Consider the following 25,008-nt stretch of genomic DNA (forward strand, 5'->3'; position numbering starts at 1 on the left):
GGTAAAATGGTAATTCAACTTTTAAGTTTTGAGCTTCATGCTTATAATAATATATGATATGATGATTGAAGTTTAGATTATCTTTATCAAATTCATCCTATACAATGCCTTCAAGTGCAATTTTAGTGACAATGAAATGACCTGGTAATTGTAATCATCCAAGTCGAAGTCGATTGAGAACCCTGAGATCTCGAATTTCAAATCCTTTGCAGAAACAAAAACACTAGGTAGTGTACAACATGACTACATGAGCTAGTACCTATTGCTAGTGGGAGTGGTTATCCCACGTACCAAACAACCCTTAAAGTGTAGTCCCGGTAACGTAAAGAGTGTTTAGTATGCAGGGAAGAGCTTTCATCAGAAAACAGAACACAACAGATTCTATAACACAGAGGAACTAGCCTGCAGATTTCTAAATTAGTATGTAATTTGGTTTGCGTACTAGATTATCCCGGAATTATGGTCCAAGGATTATAATCATTGGGCTAATTTATCTCACATAAGAGGTGTATAAAATAATCAAGTTTGATGGGATAAGGTGGGATATTCAATACCAAGCTTAGGATAAAATTTATATTGTGTTCGTTTAGCAAATCTATCCTACCAAACACAAGATCAATTTTCTCTCAAGCTCAATCTTGGGATATCATATCTTAAACAACCCTTAAAAGTGTAGTCACTGGGATAAAAAAGGAGAGAGGTACAGAATGATAAACTGCAAAATATCAGCATGAAAGGACAGTGTCTCTTTCTAGTAATAACAGTTTGGCAATGCATAACAATGGTTTTTCGAAGTTATACATGCATCTCCATCACTGTGTGTGTGCGTGAGAGAGAAGGAAAGGGAAAGGGGAATATAACTCTCATAATGCGAGAGAGAGAGAGAGACAGAAATGGATGGGGGAAAGGGAGCACTATGGCGGATGCAGGATTTTCACCAAGGGAATTCAACGTATACTACACATAAACCAAAAAAACTTGACCTTGTATATGAGGTGTGATTTTCTGGCGAACTAGCTCTGCAAAAGTTTTTGATTCTGCAAAGGAAAAGCAGGGGTCGACGGCAGTTACTAGGCAGCTACTGCCAGTTGAGAAGCTTTGAATTGTATGGGAAAGACGCGCCTATTTCAACACCAAATATGGATGCACAACAGAGCATAGAAAGTCTAGACCAAGGAACATCATAGGTGATCTCCAAACTAAACAAATAACAAGTGGTGACATGATGCTTCTAGACATTTAATACATAAACAGACACTCAAACAAACTTTGTAAGCACATCTAGACACCTCAACTTGGTCTCAACTTTCAACTTAACACTAATTCATCCCACTGTGCCATGTAGACACCCGACAATGATTTGACATGTAAATTTTGGAGGTGTCTAGATGATCATTTGTTAGTAGGAGAGTTCAACTGACAAAGTGGAGACGAATTGAGGTGTTCTTGATGCACAATACTAAGTTTTGTGCAAGAATGCCACTGCAAGACAGAATATCACAAAATGCAAGTTCAGTCTGGTTCTTAATTAACTTCCAACGATTAGAAGGCACACAAGATTCATATTCTAAATGATATCAGATAGAAGTTTAGACAAACAATCATAGTATCCAACCATGACTTTCATATAGCTGATGCAGTTAATATTAGAGAAAAATACTAGGAAAATTCGAAAGAACTGATTAACAAGTTTGCTGCTGCATGTTAGCTGTAAAACATTTTAAAAAGATTTTACAACAAAAGGGGGCGATGACAGGCTGCCAAAAACTTGGATATTTCCGATGCTTACTAGCTAATGATACCTAGCTGCATCAAGCTGATCTCTTCCCATCGGTCTATCTAAGCTGAGAGGTGCAGAATTGAAAGAAACATTGGGCTTTTTACTGTCTAATTCGTGCTGCTTATGCTTCAGTTGCAATGCCATATGTTCATTCTCCAACATTAATTTCTTGTTCTCCAGCCTTTCAATTTCAAACTCCCTGTCTTTCTTGCGGCAGAACCTTTGCCACTTAACCTGACGTTTCTCCAACTCAAAGGCTTCAGCCTGGATGCCAATCTTTTCCTCTTCCAGTTGTAACATCCGTTTCTTAATCCACATTTTTTTATCCCATTGGGATTTTGTAGGGTCATGAAAAAACTCATTAATTTCAGCCAAAAAATTATCATTCCCGTTAATTTGTGGCAAGAAGTAGCCATTTTCTTCAACTCGTCTCATTCTCTCATCAAAATCTCCAATTTTACGTGCATCACCATCACCATGGTTATCATCCGATTCATCATCATCATCATCACTTTCATCATTTTCTTCAGCTTCGTCTCCCTGGGAGCCATTATGATCTTTTGCACACGGTGCTGCAACAGGTGAAGAGTGAGCTGGAAATTCAAGATCATTGCAATCAGGTATCTTCTGCCCATTATGGTAAGCACACATCTCTCTATAAAACAAATGTTTTGAGTTAAGTATCTTTTTCACCGTGTCCTTGGCCTTGGCAGAAAGCTGCGGCATGGAGTCCATTAGAACCGGATTTTCCACCACAGCACAAGAAGTACCCCTCCCAAGAATATCATTCAATTTCTTATACCTCTTGTTCAAATCATTAAACTTATCCTCACACTGCTGAGGTGAGACATGACAACCGTTACTCATCATTATTCGCGATACTGTTTTCCATTTACCCTTTTTCTGAAGGCAAGCAGATTTTCTCTTCAACCCCACTCCAGGACCTTCCAAACTACCATCATCTCCAACACAAGCAACTACTTGTATAAGAAGCCTAACAACATTATCAGTCCATTTCATTCTCTGCCATGGAGATCCCTTCTTCCCCGGTGCCCCATTGTTGTTCTCACCATTTCCATCCTCATTAAAGCTAGGCTCATCCTCGTCACTCGTATTGCTATTAGGATTATTACTAGTATTCACAACATTACTTGGCCCAACTGCTTTATCCTTCCCATAAGCCATACAACCTTGTGCATCCATCAAACCAATAGTTTTTTCATGTTCAAGCCCCATTTTTGCACTCACCGGCGATTGAACATTATTGTTGTTCATCTGATGACCAAGAACTGCATTATTACTAGTTGGTTCAGGTTGTTGCAGCATATTCATCCCCAAAAATCCACCATTATACCCAGATAAAAAACCACCACCCATACCAGAACTATTCATTATTCCAAAACCAATTTGTAACTTCTTAGAACAGAAAAATCCCAACTTCACAAATCATAACCAAAAAATCAGCCCTTAAATCCTTTTCCCTTTCCTAAAAACACATCCTTGAAACTCCCAAAATACTAAACTAAAAAAAAAAATCCAACTTCACAACCAAAAATCAGCCTAAAAACACATTCTTGTAACTCCCAAAATACTTAACTTCAAACAAAAACAGCTATCTCCCACAATTCATCATAATCCAACATGCCAACAACTGAATCAGCTCAATCCAAAAAACCCCAAACATAAAAACATCATAAAAATTTAATCTTGAAACAACTGATTTAGATAAACCATAAGTTGTTACCCACGAAAAATTCAGCACCAGCTTTGCTCGATAAGAGTATATACAAAGAACCCATGTTGGGGCTTACATAAATCCTGTCAAAATCAAATCTTTAACAAACCCAAAAAGCTAAAACAGGTAAAAACAAATTCCAAAGACAAGAGTAGCAATAAACTGAAACTTAGATAAAGTTACAATTTTTACCTCTTCAGTGATCTGACTATGGATTCTTGAAGGAGAGAGATGGAGGGGGAGAGGGAGAGAGAGAGGGCAATGGGTCCAATAGTATAAAGGTAAATTGGGGAAGAAGAATATTTATTAAGTACTGTTTTGGGAGCTGCTAAATCAGCAAATCTACCAATGAAAAGTGGCTTTGTCAAATTATCCTAGTTTTTAATTTATTTGTCTTGGTTTGACTTATCACGGAGTTTTAAAAGAAGTATGCCCTCTCACTAAATATTATGTAATATTTTTCGTTTTTCGAGAGTCAAACAATTTAAATTCAAAAATGACATGTAAATTGAAATGAAAGAAATAAAATAAAATTATTAAATATGTTAAGTAAAAAATTAAAATTAACAAATTATCAAATAAAAAACATATTTCTTTTCAAATATATTAAAAAGAAAAGTAGGAAGAGCAAATTAAAATAAATAATACATTTTTGTTTTCTTCATTTATTTTTTTTGGTTAATTATTTTGTACCTTCTTTAGTTTATGCGTAAATGGTAATTTATGGGACCTTCCTAGCTCTTCATAAAAAAGGATCATTTTGGTTCAACTTCAGAATATTAAAGAATTATAACAAAAAGTATATATTGGATAATCAATTTTGCCTTTTATGGAATAATTATATAGAGATTTTAATTAAAAAAAGCTATACTGATTTTAGTTAATATCTTCAATGATATATGGGATGAAAAACTATGAATACCATTTACTAGGTGTCATGAATGGACCAATAAAATTTGAGCTCAAACAATGTCTTTTAGATATATTTCGGAAGATTGGTGGACTAATATACAAGAAAAGTCAAGATAATTTTGAATTCTTGTTTCGTGACTCATAAACCCTAAAAAATTACATGTGTTTCAAAAAACTATGGGTCTCATTTACTAGGTCGTTAAGAATGGGTCCATAAAATTTGAGTTCGAACGAAGCGAAATAATGAATTAATACACACAAAAAGTCGAGACAACCATGAATTTCTGTTTCGTGAACCATAAACTCCAAAAAAAAAGTGATGTTTGCTCTTAAAAACAATGAGTGTCATTTACTTGATTTTATTTCAAAATTTATATCGGAATAATTCACCTTATACCTTGACGGCTTGAACCAAACAACCCGTTACCCATAAAAGTGTTTGGAGGTTTTAGTGTCATTATAAAACTTAGCTTATGGTTCAATTTAATTATCTCAGTTTCAACTCTCTAAGAATTGTTTCACCACATGATCAGCTTGGCATGTGTTTATCTATAATTAACATTTAACATGCTGTCTTTGATGTTTTGTTTGTTCATGAAAATTGGTGTCTTTAAGAAACATTTGCAGGTTGTAGAATTCATGTTGCTGGTCCCATTGATATCATCTTGACCAAGTTTGTCATGTTCCAATCTAGTGGACATGACATTCCTTCAGATATTGCATGTCTAAACACGATAACTACGTCTTAGTCCTATACAAGTTAGAGTCGACTTATAAGGTAAAGATGAAACATCTTTGTTTACAAGGATCACTTTGCACATTTTCTAGTAATATAATCTCACAGTACTCAACGACGAACAGATAGTATCTTCAACAAGGCTTATATTCACATCAGCAAAAGTAAGTTCATTTGTGAACTGCAAGGGTAAAGTATTTTTTTTAAAGTAAAATTTCCTCACAAAGAAGATCTAGGACAACTTAGTTATTGCATCTACTGTAGCTTACAAAAAGTTCAGAAAGAACGATGTCCTCTTCTCCATACGATGACATTCGATCTGCCAACCAAGTGCTCAACGTAAACTCACCTCTCACGTTTAAAGGAGGGGCCGGATGGTAGCGTTGAAGGAACCTAATGTATAGTTCAAATGCTAAATCATGCTGAAATGCCTCTGGATTCAGCTTCAAGGTACTTGCACATTCGTTCCATTACTTCTCTTCCCTTTGCGCTGTTTGCCTGAAACTTGTCCACACATTTCTGTTCAATTTTCTCTGCCATTGAAGCCAGTGCTGATAAGGGCTTAATCCTGATACTCGTTTCCTGCTTGCAGACGGTCCATAACTTTGGATTATCTGGATGAGGGTCATATCTGATTTTCTCTTCCACTTCTATGTACTTCTCCAGACTAATGTTTCGAGTGGAGAGCTGCATGGACCGAGATTGGGCATCAACAACAGTTGATTCTACACAGTGGCAGATGTCTTGACGAATGATTTTGCGGAGGAACCATGGTCCTGGTGCATGAATAGTTATGGCACGAGTCGTATAAAGCTTCCCTGAGCTGGAATCAAGCTTGTGGCTCAATGTGTCAACTTCGAGGATATGCGATAGAATGCGCTTGTTCTCAGGATCAGCAAACTTGCGCCAGGATGCAGAAGTTACTCTTTCCCATGGGTGCTTATATGTGTGCTCTTGTGAATACGCTCTGACCATCTCGTAACTTGTGATTTTCTAAACCTGAACAATAGAAACAGTAAGCAAATCAGGCAAACGAATGTCTATCGACAATGTGAGTTATAAACAAATGACTAAATGTTTTGAGCTCAAAATTTGCTTAAACACCAATCTACCAACACATTTGCATAAAAGGTACCCAATCTTAGAATCAAGTATATTATCGGTACAGGATTTTCCAAAACTACAGTTTTAAGATTTTAGGAAAATATGACCACTGATATTTTTTTTTTGATAACCGTGGTGTCTGGGCTAGCTTGCGCCCACCTCGGCTAATTCCACATATGACCGTTGATATACTCTCTAGAAGAAGTTGAAGATCTTGTAACCCATCTGTTTATAGTATATACAAGAGACATATCAAACCGAATAAACAAGAACTTACTTTTAGCAAGTTGAAACTTGAATGGGACAGCTCTTTTAGCTGCAATCACTTAACCTTTATTCCATGTCGTTGTTTTAACACAATGTGCATTAACTTGCAAAGTATCCCAAATAACCAGCTTGAGTATGTATAATCTTATTCATTTGCATGCACAAAATCCAGTTACCATCCCACCAAAAAACAAAAGATTTGGCAAAACAAATAGAGACATCAAAGAGTTGTCTGTCACCAATCCAGCTTCTTAGGTGTATACTCTTATAGACAGCATTAAATCACCTCAACTGAAGTGCGAAACTAGTAATTCTCCTGAAAGTCCACGGACCCCTCCTCCCTCATTCTTTTCTACTCTCCCACAACAGTGGATATCCACTTACTCTTCTTTAAAGAACATCACAAAAACATCCTCCCATTGAAAAGGGAATGTGCCTTTCGCACCATTAGAGAATTTGATGAGGATCAAAGACTTAGGTACATAAGCCCCTCTGTATGTACCATCACTCATAGCCTTGTATGAAACTCAATTCCTTTTCAGGCGAGTCACACACTCGGTGATTCCAATTCCAGGCTTCTAGCAAGAAGTATTTCTCAAATGATGACAACTGACAAGTTATGTCCTATAACATTCACACAAGTACACATTTTGAATGTATATATACTGATTTGCTTTCTTCAACTTGATAACCGGTGATTAAAAAGAATGGGTGTTAGTGTGTATGTATGAGAGATCAGATAGCACCTAGAAACCAACAGAGGGTTCTTTACAGATATTTTTACCCCATATCAAGACACTAAAGGAAATTTAATTGCATGCCAATTTTTCAGAATACTTCATTACAGAAGCTCAAGCACCTATTTGATGTAAACATAAAGATCTATCAGGCCGTGGAGGAATGATTTGATTCCACAAATCAATCTCAGTGGCAAAAATAGACTCCAAAGAAACAATTTAGTTAGCGTACATCCTATAAGCAAAATTAATCATTTGACATCAGCATTCCAGCAAGAGTACAAAGTACAAACCAATGATCACACACAACCAAGGAACCTGGAGTGTTCTAAAAAAGCACACATGGTAACAAGACACTGCAAATAGGCAAAAAAAAAATTATAACTGAGAAATCCCCAAGGGAGTGTTACACAATTCGAAACAAGGAGGATAATGGACTCACCCCTCTATACCAAGGTTCAAACCCGTGATATGCACCTAATCCACACATCACAAGAAGCAATCTTACCACTAGACAAAGACCTGGGGGGCTCCAAGACAATCTTTTTAAGTAGAATTTCTTTACAGAAGCTGGAATAGCCAATTCATCTACAAATCTAATGATACCAGTCGCCAAGATGAATTAAAGATCAAATTTTACCAAGAAATCCAAAGTGCTTCAATAAACCACAAGAGTACGAAGTAAAAATCAAAAAGTCCTCCACAAAGTATTCTAAAAAATCGCACACCGCAACAAGACAGACAAAGAAACACATACACAAGCCAACCTTCTACACCAGCTGACATAGCTACTTCATCAAAATCATGCTTACAGAAATCGGATAATACCAGCCGCTAAGGCATTGAATAAGCACTTTGATTGATATAAGAATCTGAGCTCGAGCAAGAACACAAATCAAATATCAAACCAAATCTTAGTAACTCAATTGGTTGACTACCTCGACTCTCACCTTTAGCAAAGGTTCAATTTCCCCACCTTGAAATCCCCTCCTCCGTTTCCCCCTCCCCTACCCCAATAACAAAAAAAAATCATCTTTTTAAGAAAAAATCAAACATTTTCAACTGAAACTCAAAAGGGTCTTGGAAACTTCTCACAGCCTCATCAAAACACTCGACAAAACACACAAAAACAAGCCAATTTACATATAATTTCAAATACACCACCTCAAACAGCTTCTTGATCTAAACAAATCAATATCAGTGTTATACCAACAAAATCAATTAAGACCTCAAAATCTTAAATCATTGGGATCAACACTGTCAATTCTTTATTTTTTTTGGTTTTATTTCATTGAATCACATTTCATTATAGCACTAATCACCATAAATCAAAAAGGGTATTCATCAAAGATCAAAAAACTAACCTTTTTGTTGGAAAATCAAGCGCCCACAGAACTCAGAAGAGAAGAGTAATGGAAAACCGCTGCTGCCCTACTTACTAAAATAGTGATTTCCATTATTATATTATAGAAAACTATTTTGTCACTATGGAGTATGTACAACCCTTTAAGAACAAGAGTACAACTAGTGAAGCGGAAATATCAACTCTGTGAAATTTTGCTTATATTGTTTGCCACGTGGATAGAATAGTATGTTTTTGGCTAATATTCTTTGAGGAAAAAAATTATTTGAAATTGAAGCGAAGTTATTGTTCTGGAATTAAAATTTATTTAGATTTTTTTTTGGGAATAATATTTTAAAGTTAAATTAAAATAAGGAAATGTTTTTTCGCACTTTGAATACAAGTTCGAGTTGAATAGATAAAGATGAGAAGATAAAATCTATCATAAAAAGAATGATTGATCACTTGAATATCGAACCTTAATTTTTTTTTACCTCAAAAGTAAGTAAAGTAGAACAAAAAAAGATAATCGCTGATCAATACATTTTTAGTACTCTTCTCTAAATCATTTAGAAGAATAAACAAAACATAAAAGTGTGTAATTATATCAAAATTGTATAAGAGAATCGTTTTTTACAGGTTAAAATTGAGCAAACATATAAAAATTATATTAACGTTCTATAATTGATTATTTACGCTATTGAAAGATGATCCAATATTTTGATCATCCTACCACAATATTTACATCGCAAATGATTGATAACAACACATGTTCGTCCATTCCAACTCGAAACCTTTTAAATTTGCCTAAGAGGAACTCCTTATCAAATATTATAGAGCGAAACCTCGAAAAAAAAAAAAGTATAGTCCCATCGATAAGAATAATAAATAATTTTCATGTGAGAAAATGACACAAGTACAACGCAGCACAAAGTTAAAGCAAAAATATAAAAAGCAAAAAAAAAAAAAAAAGATGTCCACTAGCTTATTTTAATAATTTTAATAACTTAAAAATGACAACAATACCCTCATCCATTCGTCAAATTTACAACACAACACCTCCACCATTCATTTCCCACCCACCACCCACCCTTGACTGCTTCAACAACTTTGAAAATACCCAAAAAAAAAAACAAAAAAAAAACTTCGGATTTCCATTTTTAAACTTTGAGAATTTTTGCAGCTTTCACCACTGGATTTTCCTTAGCAATAGCTTCACGACCAGCTGCTTTGTAATCGTAACTACAGTCATGTCGATCGGAATACCTATGCTCCGAGCAGAACACTTCCCCACACCGGCACCGGAACGGCATCAATCCGACTTTCCTCCGGCAACCTATACCAGAACATCGGTTCGCTTCTCTTTGCCTCTTAACCCCTGTTTTTCTACCAACCAGATCCATACTTTCCGGCGATGCAGCTGATGTAGATCTCGATTGATCATCCATACTAGAGACCTTCAGATCTATACTCTCCGTCGACGATCTATCAGAACGCTTCAGATCTGAGATAACAGCAACTGAGAGGTGCGTCGTCGTAGAAGGAGGCGATGGTGAAGGTACCGGTAGAGTTGGAGAGCATAGAGGGATGGATTCCGGTACCTTCAGCTCGGTTTCTTCTTTCTCTCTCTTCTGCGCCGCCATGATTGAGAGATTTCTAGAGAGAGAAAATGGAAATGAAATGGGAATTTGGGGGTGTTGGGAAGTGTTTGGATGAGGAGTTTTAGAGAGAGAAGTGGGAAAAAAGGAGTAGTATTATTATAAAGGAGAAATTAGAGATAAAGTCGGTAAAAGGTCGGCCATATAGTTTATTCACGTACTTTTTTTTCTTGGGAAAAATCAAAATTAAGATATATATACATTTTTAAAAACAAAATAAAGTTGGGTACACTTAACTTATACTCGAAAAATAAAAAGCTAGATCATAAGTCATAACTTATAAGTATGTAAGCTTTTGTTATGCGCGGAATTAGAATGATAGAAGTGTATTATACATGTATTTGTGTTATATATTTATATAAAAATATTTATTTTGTGAAATTGAGATAATTACTTAAAGTAGAAATACTTTTATGATAGAATGAGAAAGTGAATTATTCTATTTGATTTGATGCATGCATAATCAAATTAATAAATAAATGTGTATTTATTAGGTTTATAAATTGTAACTATGGTTAGTTTACATAATTTTGCACATGTTAAATAAGAATTTTTAGAATGGAAAAGGTACTCTAATTGTGTTTAGACTTTTAGATGACAGTAAAATTGAACAAAATTGAGTGTTTTCGAGGTTCATAACTTTAGATATTAACCATTTGGTCAAGCTTCACTTGTTTCAAATGGTTCACAAGAGAACTTAATAGAAGAGGGAAGTGAGGTAATGCAAACAAGGATGATATTGAGTCTATACATATGAGTTGTTGGTTCACGGGATAAAGTGAACGTTAAACTTAGTATTACGTGGAATAAATTAGTTCAATATAATCGCATAACTGTAATCCCGAAATAACTTAGTTCATGAATCAAACGATCTAGATCTAAATGTATCTTTTTGAATACTTTTAAAGAACGTGGATATCCCTTCGTAAATTTCTCTTTACCAGATTGCTCAACTGCAACAGTGCAAAGAAAATTGTCTGAATGCAACTTTTCAACACTAAATTTGCTGCATTAGCATATAAAAGGAGTTAATGACAGTTCTTTATGAAACATGTAGGATAATGCCACAAAACCAGATATCACATAGTGGAATGTGTCCAATTCTCCAAAAGTAGTACATTTCTGAAGAGTCCAAGCAACGAAATCACAGGGGTGCTTGGCAAGCGATTCATATTCATCGGAATTAAAAAAGGAAAATTACATGATTAAATCATGTTTCATCGGAATTAAAAGTGAAGCTGAGAATTGCATACGTCCAATTTATAATTAATTTAAGAACTGCATACGATAAATCTACCCAAACTTAAATTAATTATAAATTGAATGTATGTAATTCTCGCCCACATTTCATGCTCATCCTTTTAGTTTTAAGCGACTGTTTTTCCCACTCACTATCTGATGTGGGACAATGTCTCCATATAATTCAACTTCACTACTCTTAATAAGTATCAAAACCAATAAATTATTTCACTTCACAACTATTAATAAGGATCAAATCAATCAATGCTAATTCCCGACCAGTTTTGACCAATAACTTAGATTATTCAGGTCCAAGTGGCTATCAGAATCTCTCCAAAATTTGATAATATGAAGGCTCTCTTCTTCAGTTGATCTTTGAAGGATAATTCGAGATGCATAACCCTTCTTTCTCATCTCAAGACATATTTCTGAGGGTTTATTAGCAGTAAGCGTGACCATATATAACCAGCCCTTGTCTGACAAAAGATTGTTGGCAGCAGGCAGGATTTTATCAATAACGCTTCGACCATTCTCCCCTCCAGCCCATGCCGAAGTGATGCCTTCAAAACCAACTTCGTCTTCAGGTGTAGGAACATAAGGAGGGTTCACAACCAGCACATCAACTGATCTTGCCAAGCGCTTCTCAAGTCCAGAGGTAATATCAGTGTTTACCAACTCTGCATAAACCCCATGAGCATCCATGGTCTCACGAGTCACCCTTATTGCATGAGGGTTGATGTCTGTTGCAATATAGTATGGAACAAATCCTTCGTCTCCAAGCATAACAGCAAGTGATGTAATAACGTAACCACTACCACAACCAATTTCCATACAAATGGACGGTTTCTGTTGTAACATGTTACTTCGATCAGCTAATAATGCATCGACCAATGCAAACGAATCATCACATGGTTCATAAACCTCAGGATGTGAACTCACTAGTGGGATTTTCGCAATTCTTGAAAGCATCTTAGATAACTCCTGCCAAATTAAAAACAAGGCTTTAGCAACACACCTTTCTATCATCTACCACAAATGCCCTTCCCCAGGCTGCAAATTTAGCCAAAAAGGGGAGGGTGGGGGAACACGCCTACCCTCCAAACCTTCTATCTAAGTTCATATCCTGTCCCCAATATTCTTTATAACCAACCTCTACACAATTCGATACAAAGCAATACTAATTTGATTCTCGAGTTGAATAAAAAGCAAAACTTGGTATCTAATGAATACGCAAAGTTGATACCTCAACTACAATTTCATTCATTCTTGATATTGGGTGTGAATTCAAGTTACACAAACAAGGCGGCTCAACCCTAAAGCCACTAAACGCCCAGAAAAATAAGTTACAGAAACACCACAAAAAAGGCAGCTCAAATACGAAAACATAGGTTTGAACAAGAGGTAAGATTAAACGAAAAACCAAAAGCAGTGAGCAGACAAAAGATGATAAGAAAAAGAGACAACCAGATCTGATTATGCACATATTTGATGCAATTTTAACTTTATGGGTGTTTATTAAAAAGGCAATCTTTACATACTTTGATATATAGGTATTCATTGAATTTGAATAAAAAAGCAATCTTGCTACTCAATCAACATAAAAAAAAAATTAATACCTGTGATTTGCTGAAACCTCAAAAAGTTTGGACTTTCAGTATTTGATAGAAACAAAAGATTTGTAAGAATTTCAGCAAACAAAAAAGAAAAGTAGGTTCTTTGTGCAATGGCGATTGAAGAAGGAGAACGGAAAATAGTTAATTGTCATTTAGACATACTGAAGTTTAAAACCTATTCATTCAACCCCCCTAAAGTTTGGATAATATCTTATGGTACCTTAGAACTTCAAAAAAAGGTTTGGATTTAATTTTATAAAATAATTAAGCCAAGAAAAGGTGTATGAATTGTTCATGGCTTTCCATTATCTAAAAAATGTTAGTGGAACAGCAATAAGCATACATGTTTGGAATTATTTTAAGTATCAAGTCATTTTCTTAGTTTACTTTAGGCTATATAAACTCCTAGTTTCTCTATTCTCAAATACACAAGAGAAAAAAAATAAAAAGATTATCTAGGCTAAGCATACAATTCTTCTCAATGGGAAGCCAAATGAAGAAGCAATTTGCTTGTGCTTTGGCATTTTTCTTGATTGCCTCATGCACTATGGCATATTCACCTTATGAATCATCGGATTCAACATACAATAAAGTAACAACCAAAGAAGTCAAAAGTGAAGACTTCAAGGTGCCCTCAGAGTCGGAAAAGGAATATAAGGAGTCATCTTTTCCAAAATTTGACTATTTTAAGAAGGCATCAGTTTCAGATGATATCTACAAAAAGGAGTCATATGTTCCTGAATCTAAAGAGTCGTTTTTTCCAAAATTTGACTACTTTAAGAAGCCGTCAGTTCAAGAAGACGACTACAAGAAGGCGTCCTATGTTCCAGAGGTACCCACGAAGGCTAAACCAGAATATAAGGAGTCATCTTTTCCAAAATTTGACTACTTTAAGAAGCCATCAGTTTCAGATGATAGCTACAAAAAGGAGTCATATGTTCCAGAGGTACCCTCAAAGGCTAAACCAGAATATAAGGAGTCATTTTTACCAAAATTTGACTACTTTAAGAAGCCATCAGTTTCAGAAGATAGCTACAAAGAGGTGTCATATGTTCCAAAGGTGTCCTCAGTGCCTAAAGAAGAATACAAGGTGACTTCTTTACCAAAAACTGATTACTACAAGAAGCCATCAGTTTCAGAAAACAACTACAAAAAAGTATCATATGTTCCAAAGGTGCCCTCAGTGCCTAAAGAAGAATACAAGGTGCCTTCTTTGTCAAAGAATGACTATTACAAGAAGCCAACAGTTCCAGAAGATAACTACAAGAAGGTGTCATACGTTTCAAAGGTACCCTCAATTGCTAAACCTGAATACAAGGTGCCTTCTTTGCCAAAGAATGACTACTACAAGAAGCCATCAGTTCTCGAAGATAACTACAAAAAGGTGTCATTTGTTCCAAAGGTTCCGTCAATGCCTAAAGAAGAATACAAAGTGCCTTCTTTTCCGAAAAACAACTACTACAAGAAGGCATCACCTTCTCCATCACCACCACCTCCATATTATTAAATTTCCATCCTTCATGTTCTAACATGTTTCAAGGAACTCCAGCTCAACATATATAACTCATAGAGTTCTCATATTATGAGTTTTATTTCAAAATTTGTAATTCTTTATTTGTATTATTCTCCTTTCCCATTCCGAGTTGCAATTGTTTTGTTATTTAATTAAACTATTTTGTATTTTGAATATTTCCGAAAGATTGTTTAATTCAATTAAATACAAGTTCTTTTTATTGAGAGTTTATTTAGTTTCATAAACATTTTCCAATTTCTTCACTTAAATTTTAATACAATGGAACATAACAACCATCAGATACTTCAAAATAGGTAACTAAAGGATTGAGTGATTCCAAGAGACAGGGTACTTTCCAGATATATTACTCGAAAAAATTGTAAAATACGTCTAATCATAAAATGTATTTTATTTATTTTGTCAAAATTTTGAGCTTCAAGTAGAAAGACGAAACTTCTAGAATATTTTGAGAATTTTTAAAAGGATTTGGTTGACTTAATTATCTATTTGGTGGGGTTCGATCTTAGGAAATGGAGTAATCTCTCATAGATCACTTTTTTCCTAGAAATAATGGACCATACACGATGCAAATTTGGAATAATCTTAGTCAATATGTTCCAAATAACAAATAATTTAGCCAAACCAAAAACATTAAATATATGACATTTAAAACAATAGCTTCCAATTTGTATCAAGAACTAATCAAACCCAAGATATTGTTATTCTTTGTAATGAAAAAGTATGGTACTCGCAAGGATAAGAGAGCACAAAGATCGATTCATCATGCCAACATTTTTTCAGTCGAGTTCGTCATATCAGACTTGTCTAGAACAGCTTACATCTCATATATGATGTAATAAAATATTGCATATATATGGGCGAATTTATACAGTGTGCACCTAAAGAGTAGAACCTATGAGTTTCTCTCGAAATTTCCAAAAAAATAAATTACTTGAAAAAAGTGAGTGTGGTGTTATGATGTGGATTATAAGTACTCATGCTAAACAAGTACACATAACTAATGGACACCAAATTATGAACAATATTTGTTAGGTCTACTCATATCTCAACGTTTAAAAACAAATTCAATCAATTTTTTAACGTTCCAGCAAAAAAAAAAAAAAAGAACAACGTCGTTGGAATTAAATAAAAATTGGATTTAAATATTGGAAATAAGTGAGTCCAGCAAATGTGTATGAATTGTTCATGGCTTCCCATTATCTCAAAAACCTTAATTAGTGGAACAGCAATAACCAAAAAATGGCAAAATCTTTGATATGTTTGGATTATTTAATTTTGAGGGCATCAAATCACCATATTAGTTATGTTATATAAACTCCTAATTCCTCCATTCTAAAACACAAAAGAAAAACAAAAACAAACACATATCTAGGCTTAAAATCCAAATCTTCAAAATGAGAAGCCAAATGAAGAAGCAATGGCTTCAATTTGCTTGTACTTTGGCATTTTTCTTGATTGCCACATGCACTATGGCATACTCTCCTTATCCTTATGAATCATCAGACTCAACATACAGTAAAGTAAAAAGTGAAGACGTCAAGGTACCCTCTGAGTCGGAAAAGGAATATAAGTCATCATTTTTGCCAAAAAATGATCACTACAAGAAGCCAATAGTTTCAGAAGATAAGAAAGAGTCATCCATTCCCGAACAGGAAAACAAGGTGACATTCTTCCCAAAGAATGATTACTACAAGAAGCCATTAGTTTCAGAAGATAACTATAAAAAAGTACCATCCATTCCCGAACAGGAAAACAAGGTGCCATTCTTCCAAAAGAATGACTACTCTAAGAAGCCATCATTTTTCGACGATACCTACAAGAAGTCGTCATATGTTCCTGAGGTACCCTCAATGGCTAAACCAGAATATAAGGAGTCATTTTTTCCTAAATTTGACTATTTCAAAAAGCCATCAGTTTCAGAAGATAACTACAAAAAGATGTCATATGTTTCAGAGGAACCCTCGATGGCTAAACCAGAATATAAAGAGTCATTTTTGCCAAAATTTGACTACTTTAAGAAGTCATCAGAAGATAGCTACAAAAAGGTTCCATATGTTCCAAAGGTGCCCTCAGTGCCTAAAGAGGAATACAAGATGCCTTCTTTGCCAAAAAATGATAACTACAAGAAGCCATCAATTCCAGAAGATAACTACAAAAAGGTGTCATATGTTCCAAAGGTGCCCTCAGTGCCTAAAGAGGAATACAAGATGCCTTCTTTACCAAAAAATGATAACTACAAGAAGCCATCAATTCCAGAAGATAACTACAAAAAGGTGTCATATGTTCCAAAGGTGACCTCAGTGCCTAAAGAAGAATACAAGATGCCTTCTTTGCCAAAGAATAATTACTACAAGAAGCCATCAATTCCAGAAGATAAATACAATAAGGTGTCATCTGTTCCAGAAGTACCCTCAGTGCCTAAACCAGAATACAAGGTGCCGTCTCTGCCAAAAAATGACTACGTCAAGAAACCATCACCTTCTCCATCACCACCTCCACCATATTATTAAATTTTCATTTCTCATGTTGAACATGTTTCAAGATAGTCCTTCTCCCGCTCAACACATATGAGTTAGAAGGCATGTTATCAAAAATTATAATTCTTTATTTGTATTTTGAATATTTTCCAGAGGATTGTTTATGTCAATTGAATACAAGTTCTTTTTATTAAGAGTTTATGTTGTATTTTCATCTATTCTTCCAGCAGTTGTCAATTTGTTCACTTACTATTAATAACAAAACTAATTTGGAGCATAACAACCATCAGATACTTAAAGGATTGGGTGATTTCAAGAGACAAGAGGTACGTAGGGTGCATTTCCAGATATATTACTCAAAAGAATCGACACAATTCGTCTAATATATTAGAGATGGAAAGAAGAAGAAAAACGGTCTCTATTGTTATAAACATACAATTCTTGGTAGATAAAGAAATAAAGCGAACTAAGTAGTGAATCGTTTTAATCAGATAAAGAGGTATCGAGAAATAAATGTTACATTATTTATGATTAAATTGTGCATTTGATCTTATATTTGCAGAAGTTTTGAGCTCAAAGTATGAAACTTTTTAAATCCAGAACTTCTAAAATAATATTTTGAAATTTTTTTAATTCAATTATCTTTCTGGTAGGATTCAATCCTGTAGAATGAAATAATATTTCCTCTTTGTATCAAGAACTAATCAAACCCAAAATTTTGTCATTCTTGATAATGTAAAGCATGTATGGTACTCGCAAGGGTAAGAGAGGCCAGAGATCGATTTCTATAGCCAAAGCTTTTTCACATCAGAGCGCAATTTACATCTCATGTATGATTTGCAAGATCGAACAGTGACAACTATCAATTTCTCAGGAAATTTCTAAAAAAAAAAAAGTATGCTGTCATGATGTGGATTACAAAATCGTGCTAAACAAGTACATATATGACTAATGGATACCAAATAATGAACAATATTTGTTAGGCCTACACATATATCAACTTTTAAAAACTAATTTAATCAAATTTTTAATATGCCAAGAAAAACAGACACAAGAACAACATTCTTAAAGTTGAATAAATAATTAGATTTAAATATTGAAAATAGACAAGTCCAGCAACTGTGTATGAATTGTTCATGGCTTCCCATTATCTCATAACCTTAATTAGTGGAACAACATTAACAAAAAAATGGGAAAATCACCTTCTCAGTTATGTTATATAAACTCTTAAATCCTTTTTTCTCAAAATACACAAGAGAAAAAAAATAAAAAGATTATCTAGGCTAAGCATACAATTCTTCTCAATGGGAAGCCAAATGAAGAAGCAATTTGCTTATGCTTTGGCATTTTTCTTGATTGCCTCATACACTATGGCATATTCACCTTATGAATCATCAGATTCAACATACAATAAAGTACCAACCACAGAAGTCAAAAGTGATGACTTCAAGGCACCCTCAGAGTCGGAAAAGGAATATAAGGAGTCATTTTTGCTGAAAAATGATTACTACAAGAAGCCATTAGTTTCAGAAGATAACTATAAGAAAGTACCCTCTGTTTCCGAACAGGAATACAAGGTGTCATTCTTGCCAAAGAATGACTACAACAAGAAGCCATTATTTTCAGAAGATAACTACAAGAAGGCGTCATATGTTCCAGAGGTACCTTCGATGGCTAAACCAGAATATAAGGAGTCATTTTTTCCAAAATTTGACTACTTCAAGAAGCCATCAGTTCCAGAAGATAACTACAAGAAGGCGTCAGATGTTCCAGAGATACCCTCAATGGCTAAACCAGAATATAAGGACTCATTTTTACCAAAATTTGACTACTTTAACAAGCCATCAATTCCAGAAGATAGCTACAATAATGTGCCAAATGTTCCAAAGGTGCCCTCCGTTCCTAAAGAAGAATACAAAGTGTCATCCTTGCCAAATAATGATTACTACAAGAAGCCATTAGCTCCAGAAGATAACTACAAAAAGGTGTCATTTGTTCCAAAGGTGTCCTCGCTGCCTAAAGAAGAATTCAAGGTGCCTTCTTTGTCAAAGAATGACTACTACAAGAAACCATCAATTCCAGAAGATAATTACAAGAAGCCATCATTTCCAGAAGATAACTACAAGAAGGTGTCACATGTTCCAGAAGTACCCTTAGTGCCTAAACCAGAATACAAGGTGCCTTCTTTGCCAAAGAAGGATAATTACAAGACGTCAACCGTTCCAGAAGATAGCTACAAGAAGGTATCATATGTTCCAGAGGTACCCTCAGTTTCTAAACCTGAATACAAAGTGCCTTCTTTCCCAAAGAATAACTACTACAAGAAGCCATCAGTTCCTGAAGATAACTACAAGAAGGTGTCAAATGTTATTCCAAAGGTACCCTCAGTTGCTAAACCTGAATACAAAGTGCCTTCTTTGCCAAAAAATGACTACTACATGAAACCATTCCCTTCTCCATCACCACCACCTCCATATTATTAAATTTCCATCTGTCTTGTTGAACATGCATGTTTCATTTAAGTTCTTCTCCAGCTCAACATATATAACCCTTAGGGTTCTCATATTATGAGTTAGAAGGCATGATATCAGAATTTGTAATTCTTTATTTATTTTTTTCCTCTTCCTACTTCGGATTGTAATTGTTTTGTCATTTAAATTATATTATGAATGTTTTCAGAGATTTATTTCAGTTGAATAAATTATTTCTATTGAAAATTTATAAATTCGTCTAGATTAGTCGGGCTTTAATATTACGAATATTGAATACTAGAATATGAGAAATCAACAGTAAAAAAATGTACATTAGATAGATTAATCTAATTTTCCAGCAATTATTAATTATATTTCTTTACATAAATTTAGTAGCAAAACACTGGAGCATAAAAACCATATTCAGAACTTCAAATTACATATTCAAGGTTACAAAAACAACAAACAAAATTAGAGAAAATAATGAAGTTCAACGAAAGATACAAAAATACTTTTTATTAATGCCATTCAGTAATTACTTTATCCAATGAATATGCAGTTACTGATAGTTATTAACTCAAAAATCACTTTTTTGTTGAAAAAAGTTGGAATCAACTTACTTAGATAATTACTATTAACTCAACGACCATATGAGAAATCAACCCGTAAAAATGTTCTTTTTTTGGCCTATTTTGTATTAAACTAAAGTTACATAATTTCCAGTCATAGATCATTTTTATCAGATAAAGAGAAGTCGGGGCGGGGATAAATGTTAAAATATTTCACTACTCACGATAAAATATTATGTATGGGCGATGAAATATATATAAGAATCGGCGATTTGATGTATGATAATATTGGAAATAAATAGCTTCCATCAAATACAAATTATTCTGTCAATATATATGAGCCTTGCTCAAAGCATCAAAACTTATGCACCCAACTAATTTTGATCGTGACATCAAATAATGAACAATATTTCAATGTTAAAATTTTATTTAATCAAATTATCAGTGTACGAACAAAAAAGAAATAGAACAACATTATTGGAACAGTCAATAAAAGTATGGAATTAATTTTTAAAAATAATTGATTTAATCAATTGTGTATAAATTGTTCATGGCTACCCATTATCTAAAGACCTTAGTGGAAAAGCACTAACCAAAAAATGAGAAAATATCAAAGATTATTTTGATAGCATCCAAATCATCTAATCACCTCCTTAGTTAAGCTATATAAACTCCTAGTTCCTCCATCCTAAAACACACAACAAAAAAGAAAAAAAACTAGTCATCTAGCCTTGGAATCCAAATCTTCTCCATGGGAAGCCAAATGAAGAAGCAATTTGCTTGTGCTTTGGCATTTTTCTTGATTGCCACATGCACTATGGCATATTCACCTTATGAATCATCAGATTCAACATACAATAAAGTACCAAGCACAGAAGTCAAAAGTGATGACTTCAAGGCACCCTCAGAGTCGGAAAAGGAATATAAGGGGTCATTTTTGCCGAAAAATGATTACTATAAGAAGTCATCAGTTTCAGAAGAAAACTATAAGAAGGTGTCATATGTTCCCGAAGTATCATCAACTAAACCAGAATCTAAAGAGTCATTTTTTCCAAAATTTGACTACTTTAAGAAGCCATTAGTTCAAGAAGACGACTACAAGAAGGCGTCCTATGTTCCAGAGGTACCCACGAAGGCTAAACCAGAATATAAGGAGTCATCTTTTCCAAAATTTGACTACTTTAAGAAGCCATCAGTTTCAGATGATAGCTACAAAAAGGAGTCATATGTTCCAAAGGTACCCTCAATAGCTAAACCAGAATATAAGGAGTCATTTTTACCAAAATTTGACTACTTTAAGAAGCCATCAGCTCAAGAAGACGACTACAAGAAGGCGTCGCATGTCTCAGAGGTACCCTCAAAGGCTAAACCAGAATATAAGGAGTCATTTTTACCAAAATTTGACTACTTCAAGAAGCCATCAGTTTCAGAAGATAGTTACAAAAAGGAGTCATATGTTCCAAAGGTTGCTTCAATGCCTAAAGAAGAATACAAGGTGTCTTCTTTTCCAAAGAATGACTACTTTAAGAAGCCATCAGTTCAAGAAGACAACTACAAGAAGTCGTCACATGTTCCAGAGGTACCATCAATGGCTAAACCAGAATATAAGGAGTCATTTTTGCCAAAATTTGACTACTTTAAGAAGGCATCAGTTCCAGAAGACAACTACAATAAGAAAGAGTCACATGCTTCAGAGGTACCTTCTTTGCCAAAAAATGATAACTACAAGAAGCCATCAATTCCAGAAGATAACTACAAAAAGGTGTCATACATTCCAAAGGTGACCTCAGTGCCTAAAGAAGAATACAAGGTGCCTTCTTTGCCAAAGAATGATTACTACAAGAAGCCATCAATTCCAGAAGATAAATACAATAAGGTGTCATCTGTTCCAGAAGTACCCTCAGTGCCTAAACCAGAATACAAGGTGCCGTCTCTGCCAAAAAATGACTACGTCAAAAAACCATCACCTTCTCCATCACCACCACCTCCATATTATTAAATTTTCATCTTTCATGTTCCATATGTTTCAAGAAATCAAGTCCTTCTCCAGCTCAACTTATATAACCCATAGGGTTCTCATATTATGAGTTTGAAGGCATGATATCAAAATTTGTAATCCTTTATTTGTTCTTCTTTCCTACTTTGAGTTGCAATTCTTTTGTCATTTAAATTCCATTTTGAATGTATCCACAGATTTATTTCAATTTAATACAAGTTCTTCTTTACGAATGTTTATTTATATGTATATATTCATCTTTTCTTCCATATATTGCCAACAAATTTCTTCACATATTTAATTTAATAGCAAAATAACAAACATCATTAATATTGTCATTGAGTGTGGGCATTACATGTTACAAAAAACAACAAGAATTAATATATGTAAGTGTCATTGAGTTACAGTATACTTTTAAAATGCCCTCCCTTTTTAATATTTAAGTTACATCATTGATATTGTCAGCATTTAACGGCGGTTTATATGATGTAACTAACGGCGTTTGGATCAATTTAATGGCGATTTAGCTGCTTAATTACTGAATTTAGGTGAATTCATCGATTGTTTAGCGGCGATTAAGGTGAATTTACTAACCGTTTAGATAATAAAATTAAATAAATGACACATTCCTTCATCCCATATCAGTTGATCATTATACTAAAAATAGTTGTCTCATACTAACTGTTCAATTTACTAAATATAGAAAGCATCAATTAATTTTTCTAATATTACCCTTGCAATTAATTCTTTTTGAAAGTGTTGATCACATTTGTTTATTTAATTCTAGAGAAATTTTTTAAGGGGTGAAATAGTAAAGTTATCTTCTTATTTATGTTTTCTTAATATGTCCGTAAAAAAAAAAAAAACTATTATGAGATGGGGATCAGAGTAATCGAAATAATATAATAGCTTCCAAGAAATTATAATTCTTGATGATGCAAAAGTATGTATAATGTATGGTCCAATGATGAGAGTTTTAAGTCGTGCTCGAAGAATCAAAAGTATATATAACTATTTAATGGACAATATATGTTGGGCCAACAACATATATATTTCAACTTTAAAAATTTTATTTAGTCAAATTTTCAATGTACCAACAAAAGGGAACAAAAACCAACATTCTTGGAACTTGGAAATCAATAGAAGATTGGACTCATTTTTTAAAATAGGTAAGGTGTATGAATTGTTCATGGCTTCCCATTATCTCAAAACCTTAGTGGAATAGCACTAATAAAAAAAATGGATATGTTTGGATTATTTTGAGAGCATTCAAATCATCTTAGTTAAAATATATATAAACTCCTATTTCATTCTAAAATACACAACAAAGAGAAAAAAATAACCATCTAGACTTGACAATTTAAATATTCTCAATGGGTAGCCAAATGAAGAAGCAATGGCCACAATTTGCTTGTGCTTTGACATTTTTCTTGATTGTCACTTCCACTATGGCATACTCACCTTATTCTTATGAATCAAAGGATTCAACATACAATAAAGTACCAACGAAGGTAACCAAAAATGAAAAATTCAACGGACCTTCAGTGTCGGAAAAGGAAGATAAGGCGTCATTTTTGCCAATGAATGATTACTACAGGATGCCATCAGTTTTAGAAGATAACTATTAGAAAGTATCCTTAATTCCTGAACAAGAATATAAGATGCCCTCTGTGCCTAAACCTAAACCAGAATACAAGGTGTCATCTTTGCTAAAATATGACTACTTTAAGAAATCATCAATTCCAGAAGATAACTATTAAAAAAGTGTCATATGTTCCGAAGGTGCCCTCAGTGCCTAAACAGGAAAATGACTACTACAAAAAGTCATTAGTTCCAGAAAATAACTACAAGAAGGTGTCATTTGTTCCAGAGGTACCCTCAGTGCCTAAACCAGAATACAAGGTTCCTTCTTTGCCAAAAAATGACTATTTCAATAAGCCATCAGTTCCAGAAGATAACTACAAGAAGGTGTCATTTGTTTCAAAAGTACCTTCAACGCCTAAACCAGAGTACAAGTTGTCGTCTTTTCCACTGAATGACGATTACAAGAAGCCACCAATTCCAGAAGATACCTACAAGAAGGTGATAAATGTTCCAGAGGTACCCTCTTTGACTAAACCAGAATACAAGGTTCCTTCAAAGAATGACTACTACAAGAAGTCATCCCTTCCAAAAGATAACTACAAAAATGTATCATTAGTTCCTGAAGTACCTTCAGTGCCTAAACCAGAATACAAGTTGTCATCTTTATCAAAAAGTGATTACTATGGTGAAATTATCACTTACGTAACTAGTTACAATAAGGTGTCATCAATTTCAAAAGATAACAACTACAGTATCTGAACTGGACAACATGCCTTCTTTGCCCAAAAACGACGACTACAAGAAGTCATCAGTTCCAAAAAGTAACTATAAAAAAGTGTCATTTGTTTCAAAAGATAACGACTATAAAATTCTCTATGTGCCTATACGAGAGTACTAGGTATCATCTTTACCAAAATATGACTACTTCTTTTCCAACGGAATAAAAATTAAATATTTTCCTTTTCTTTTTTTAAAAAAGGATCTTATATCAACTATATTGATGGCATCATCAGGAGTCAAAAAGAATAAAATCTTTATTATTGCTTTTTTTACCAACGTAATTGAATTTAATGCTATAATGTCTACGCACTCACAAGCCAATATATAAAATTATACTATAACTAAAATTATATATATGACGTGGGAATTAAATGTCATATAACTAACATTTGAATGCATTAACTAACAATTTCTAAAACTTTATCCAATGACCAAAGAGAGAAGCAAAAGCCCACAAGAAAAATAATCTTAAAA

At 34.0% G+C, this 25,008-nt stretch overlaps 8 protein-coding genes and 1 pseudogene across 9 annotated transcripts; 5 read left to right on the forward strand and 4 right to left on the reverse strand.

Annotated features, from left to right (window-relative positions):
- Positions 1-1,601: 1,601 nt before the first annotated feature.
- LOC107007399 lies at positions 1,602-3,851 on the reverse strand. Its single transcript, XM_015206012.2, has 2 exons — positions 3,708-3,851; positions 1,602-3,598 (listed from the first exon to the last, which is right to left on the reverse strand). The coding sequence occupies exon 2, from the start codon at positions 3,170-3,172 to the stop codon at positions 1,793-1,795; it is 1,380 nt and encodes a 459-aa protein (XP_015061498.1). The 5' UTR covers positions 3,173-3,598; positions 3,708-3,851; the 3' UTR covers positions 1,602-1,792.
- Positions 3,852-5,274: 1,423 nt separating this feature from the next.
- On the reverse strand, positions 5,275-8,787 carry LOC107007400 (protein slowmo homolog). Of its 2 annotated transcripts, none has more exons than XM_015206013.2 (2): positions 8,636-8,787; positions 5,275-6,162 (listed from the first exon to the last, which is right to left on the reverse strand). In XM_015206013.2, exon 2 carries the CDS (start codon positions 6,136-6,138, stop codon positions 5,581-5,583), a length of 558 nt encoding a protein of 185 aa, XP_015061499.1. In that variant the 5' UTR covers positions 6,139-6,162; positions 8,636-8,787; the 3' UTR covers positions 5,275-5,580. The 2 variants fall into 2 exon arrangements, with proteins under 2 accessions (XP_015061499.1, XP_015061500.1); XM_015206014.2 differs by lacking the exon at positions 8,636-8,787 and adding an exon at positions 6,545-8,219.
- A 698-nt stretch (positions 8,788-9,485) lies between these two features.
- LOC107007707 (zinc finger A20 and AN1 domain-containing stress-associated protein 5) lies at positions 9,486-10,371 on the reverse strand. The gene has a single exon (XM_015206430.2). The coding sequence runs from the start codon at positions 10,254-10,256 to the stop codon at positions 9,774-9,776; it is 483 nt and encodes a 160-aa protein (XP_015061916.1). The 5' UTR covers positions 10,257-10,371; the 3' UTR covers positions 9,486-9,773.
- A 977-nt stretch (positions 10,372-11,348) lies between these two features.
- Positions 11,349-13,281, reverse strand: LOC107005683 (methyltransferase N6AMT1). The gene is made up of 2 exons (XM_015204328.2): positions 13,127-13,281; positions 11,349-12,491 (listed from the first exon to the last, which is right to left on the reverse strand). The coding sequence occupies exon 2, from the start codon at positions 12,477-12,479 to the stop codon at positions 11,778-11,780; it is 702 nt and encodes a 233-aa protein (XP_015059814.1). The 5' UTR covers positions 12,480-12,491; positions 13,127-13,281; the 3' UTR covers positions 11,349-11,777.
- A 262-nt stretch (positions 13,282-13,543) lies between these two features.
- On the forward strand, positions 13,544-14,788 carry LOC107006691 (protein PELPK1-like). Its single transcript, XM_015205208.2, has one exon. The coding sequence runs from the start codon at positions 13,605-13,607 to the stop codon at positions 14,628-14,630; it is 1,026 nt and encodes a 341-aa protein (XP_015060694.1). The 5' UTR covers positions 13,544-13,604; the 3' UTR covers positions 14,631-14,788.
- Positions 14,789-16,007: 1,219 nt separating this feature from the next.
- On the forward strand, positions 16,008-17,352 carry LOC107005716 (protein PELPK1-like). The gene has a single exon (XM_015204362.2). The coding sequence runs from the start codon at positions 16,052-16,054 to the stop codon at positions 17,165-17,167; it is 1,116 nt and encodes a 371-aa protein (XP_015059848.1). The 5' UTR covers positions 16,008-16,051; the 3' UTR covers positions 17,168-17,352.
- Positions 17,353-18,400: 1,048 nt separating this feature from the next.
- On the forward strand, positions 18,401-19,830 carry LOC107005714 (adhesive plaque matrix protein-like). Its single transcript, XM_015204361.2, has one exon. It carries the CDS (start codon positions 18,439-18,441, stop codon positions 19,615-19,617), a length of 1,179 nt encoding a protein of 392 aa, XP_015059847.1. The 5' UTR covers positions 18,401-18,438; the 3' UTR covers positions 19,618-19,830.
- Positions 19,831-20,857: 1,027 nt separating this feature from the next.
- LOC107005713 (adhesive plaque matrix protein-like) lies at positions 20,858-22,349 on the forward strand. Its single transcript, XM_015204360.2, has one exon. The coding sequence runs from the start codon at positions 20,926-20,928 to the stop codon at positions 22,171-22,173; it is 1,248 nt and encodes a 415-aa protein (XP_015059846.1). The 5' UTR covers positions 20,858-20,925; the 3' UTR covers positions 22,174-22,349.
- A 1,194-nt stretch (positions 22,350-23,543) lies between these two features.
- On the forward strand, positions 23,544-24,652 carry LOC107006601 (annotated as a pseudogene).
- Positions 24,653-25,008: the final 356 nt, after the last annotated feature.

Source organism: Solanum pennellii, chromosome 12, assembly GCF_001406875.1.
Source record: "Solanum pennellii chromosome 12, SPENNV200".
In the NCBI taxonomy this organism is placed as follows: Eukaryota; Viridiplantae; Streptophyta; class Magnoliopsida; order Solanales; family Solanaceae; genus Solanum; species Solanum pennellii.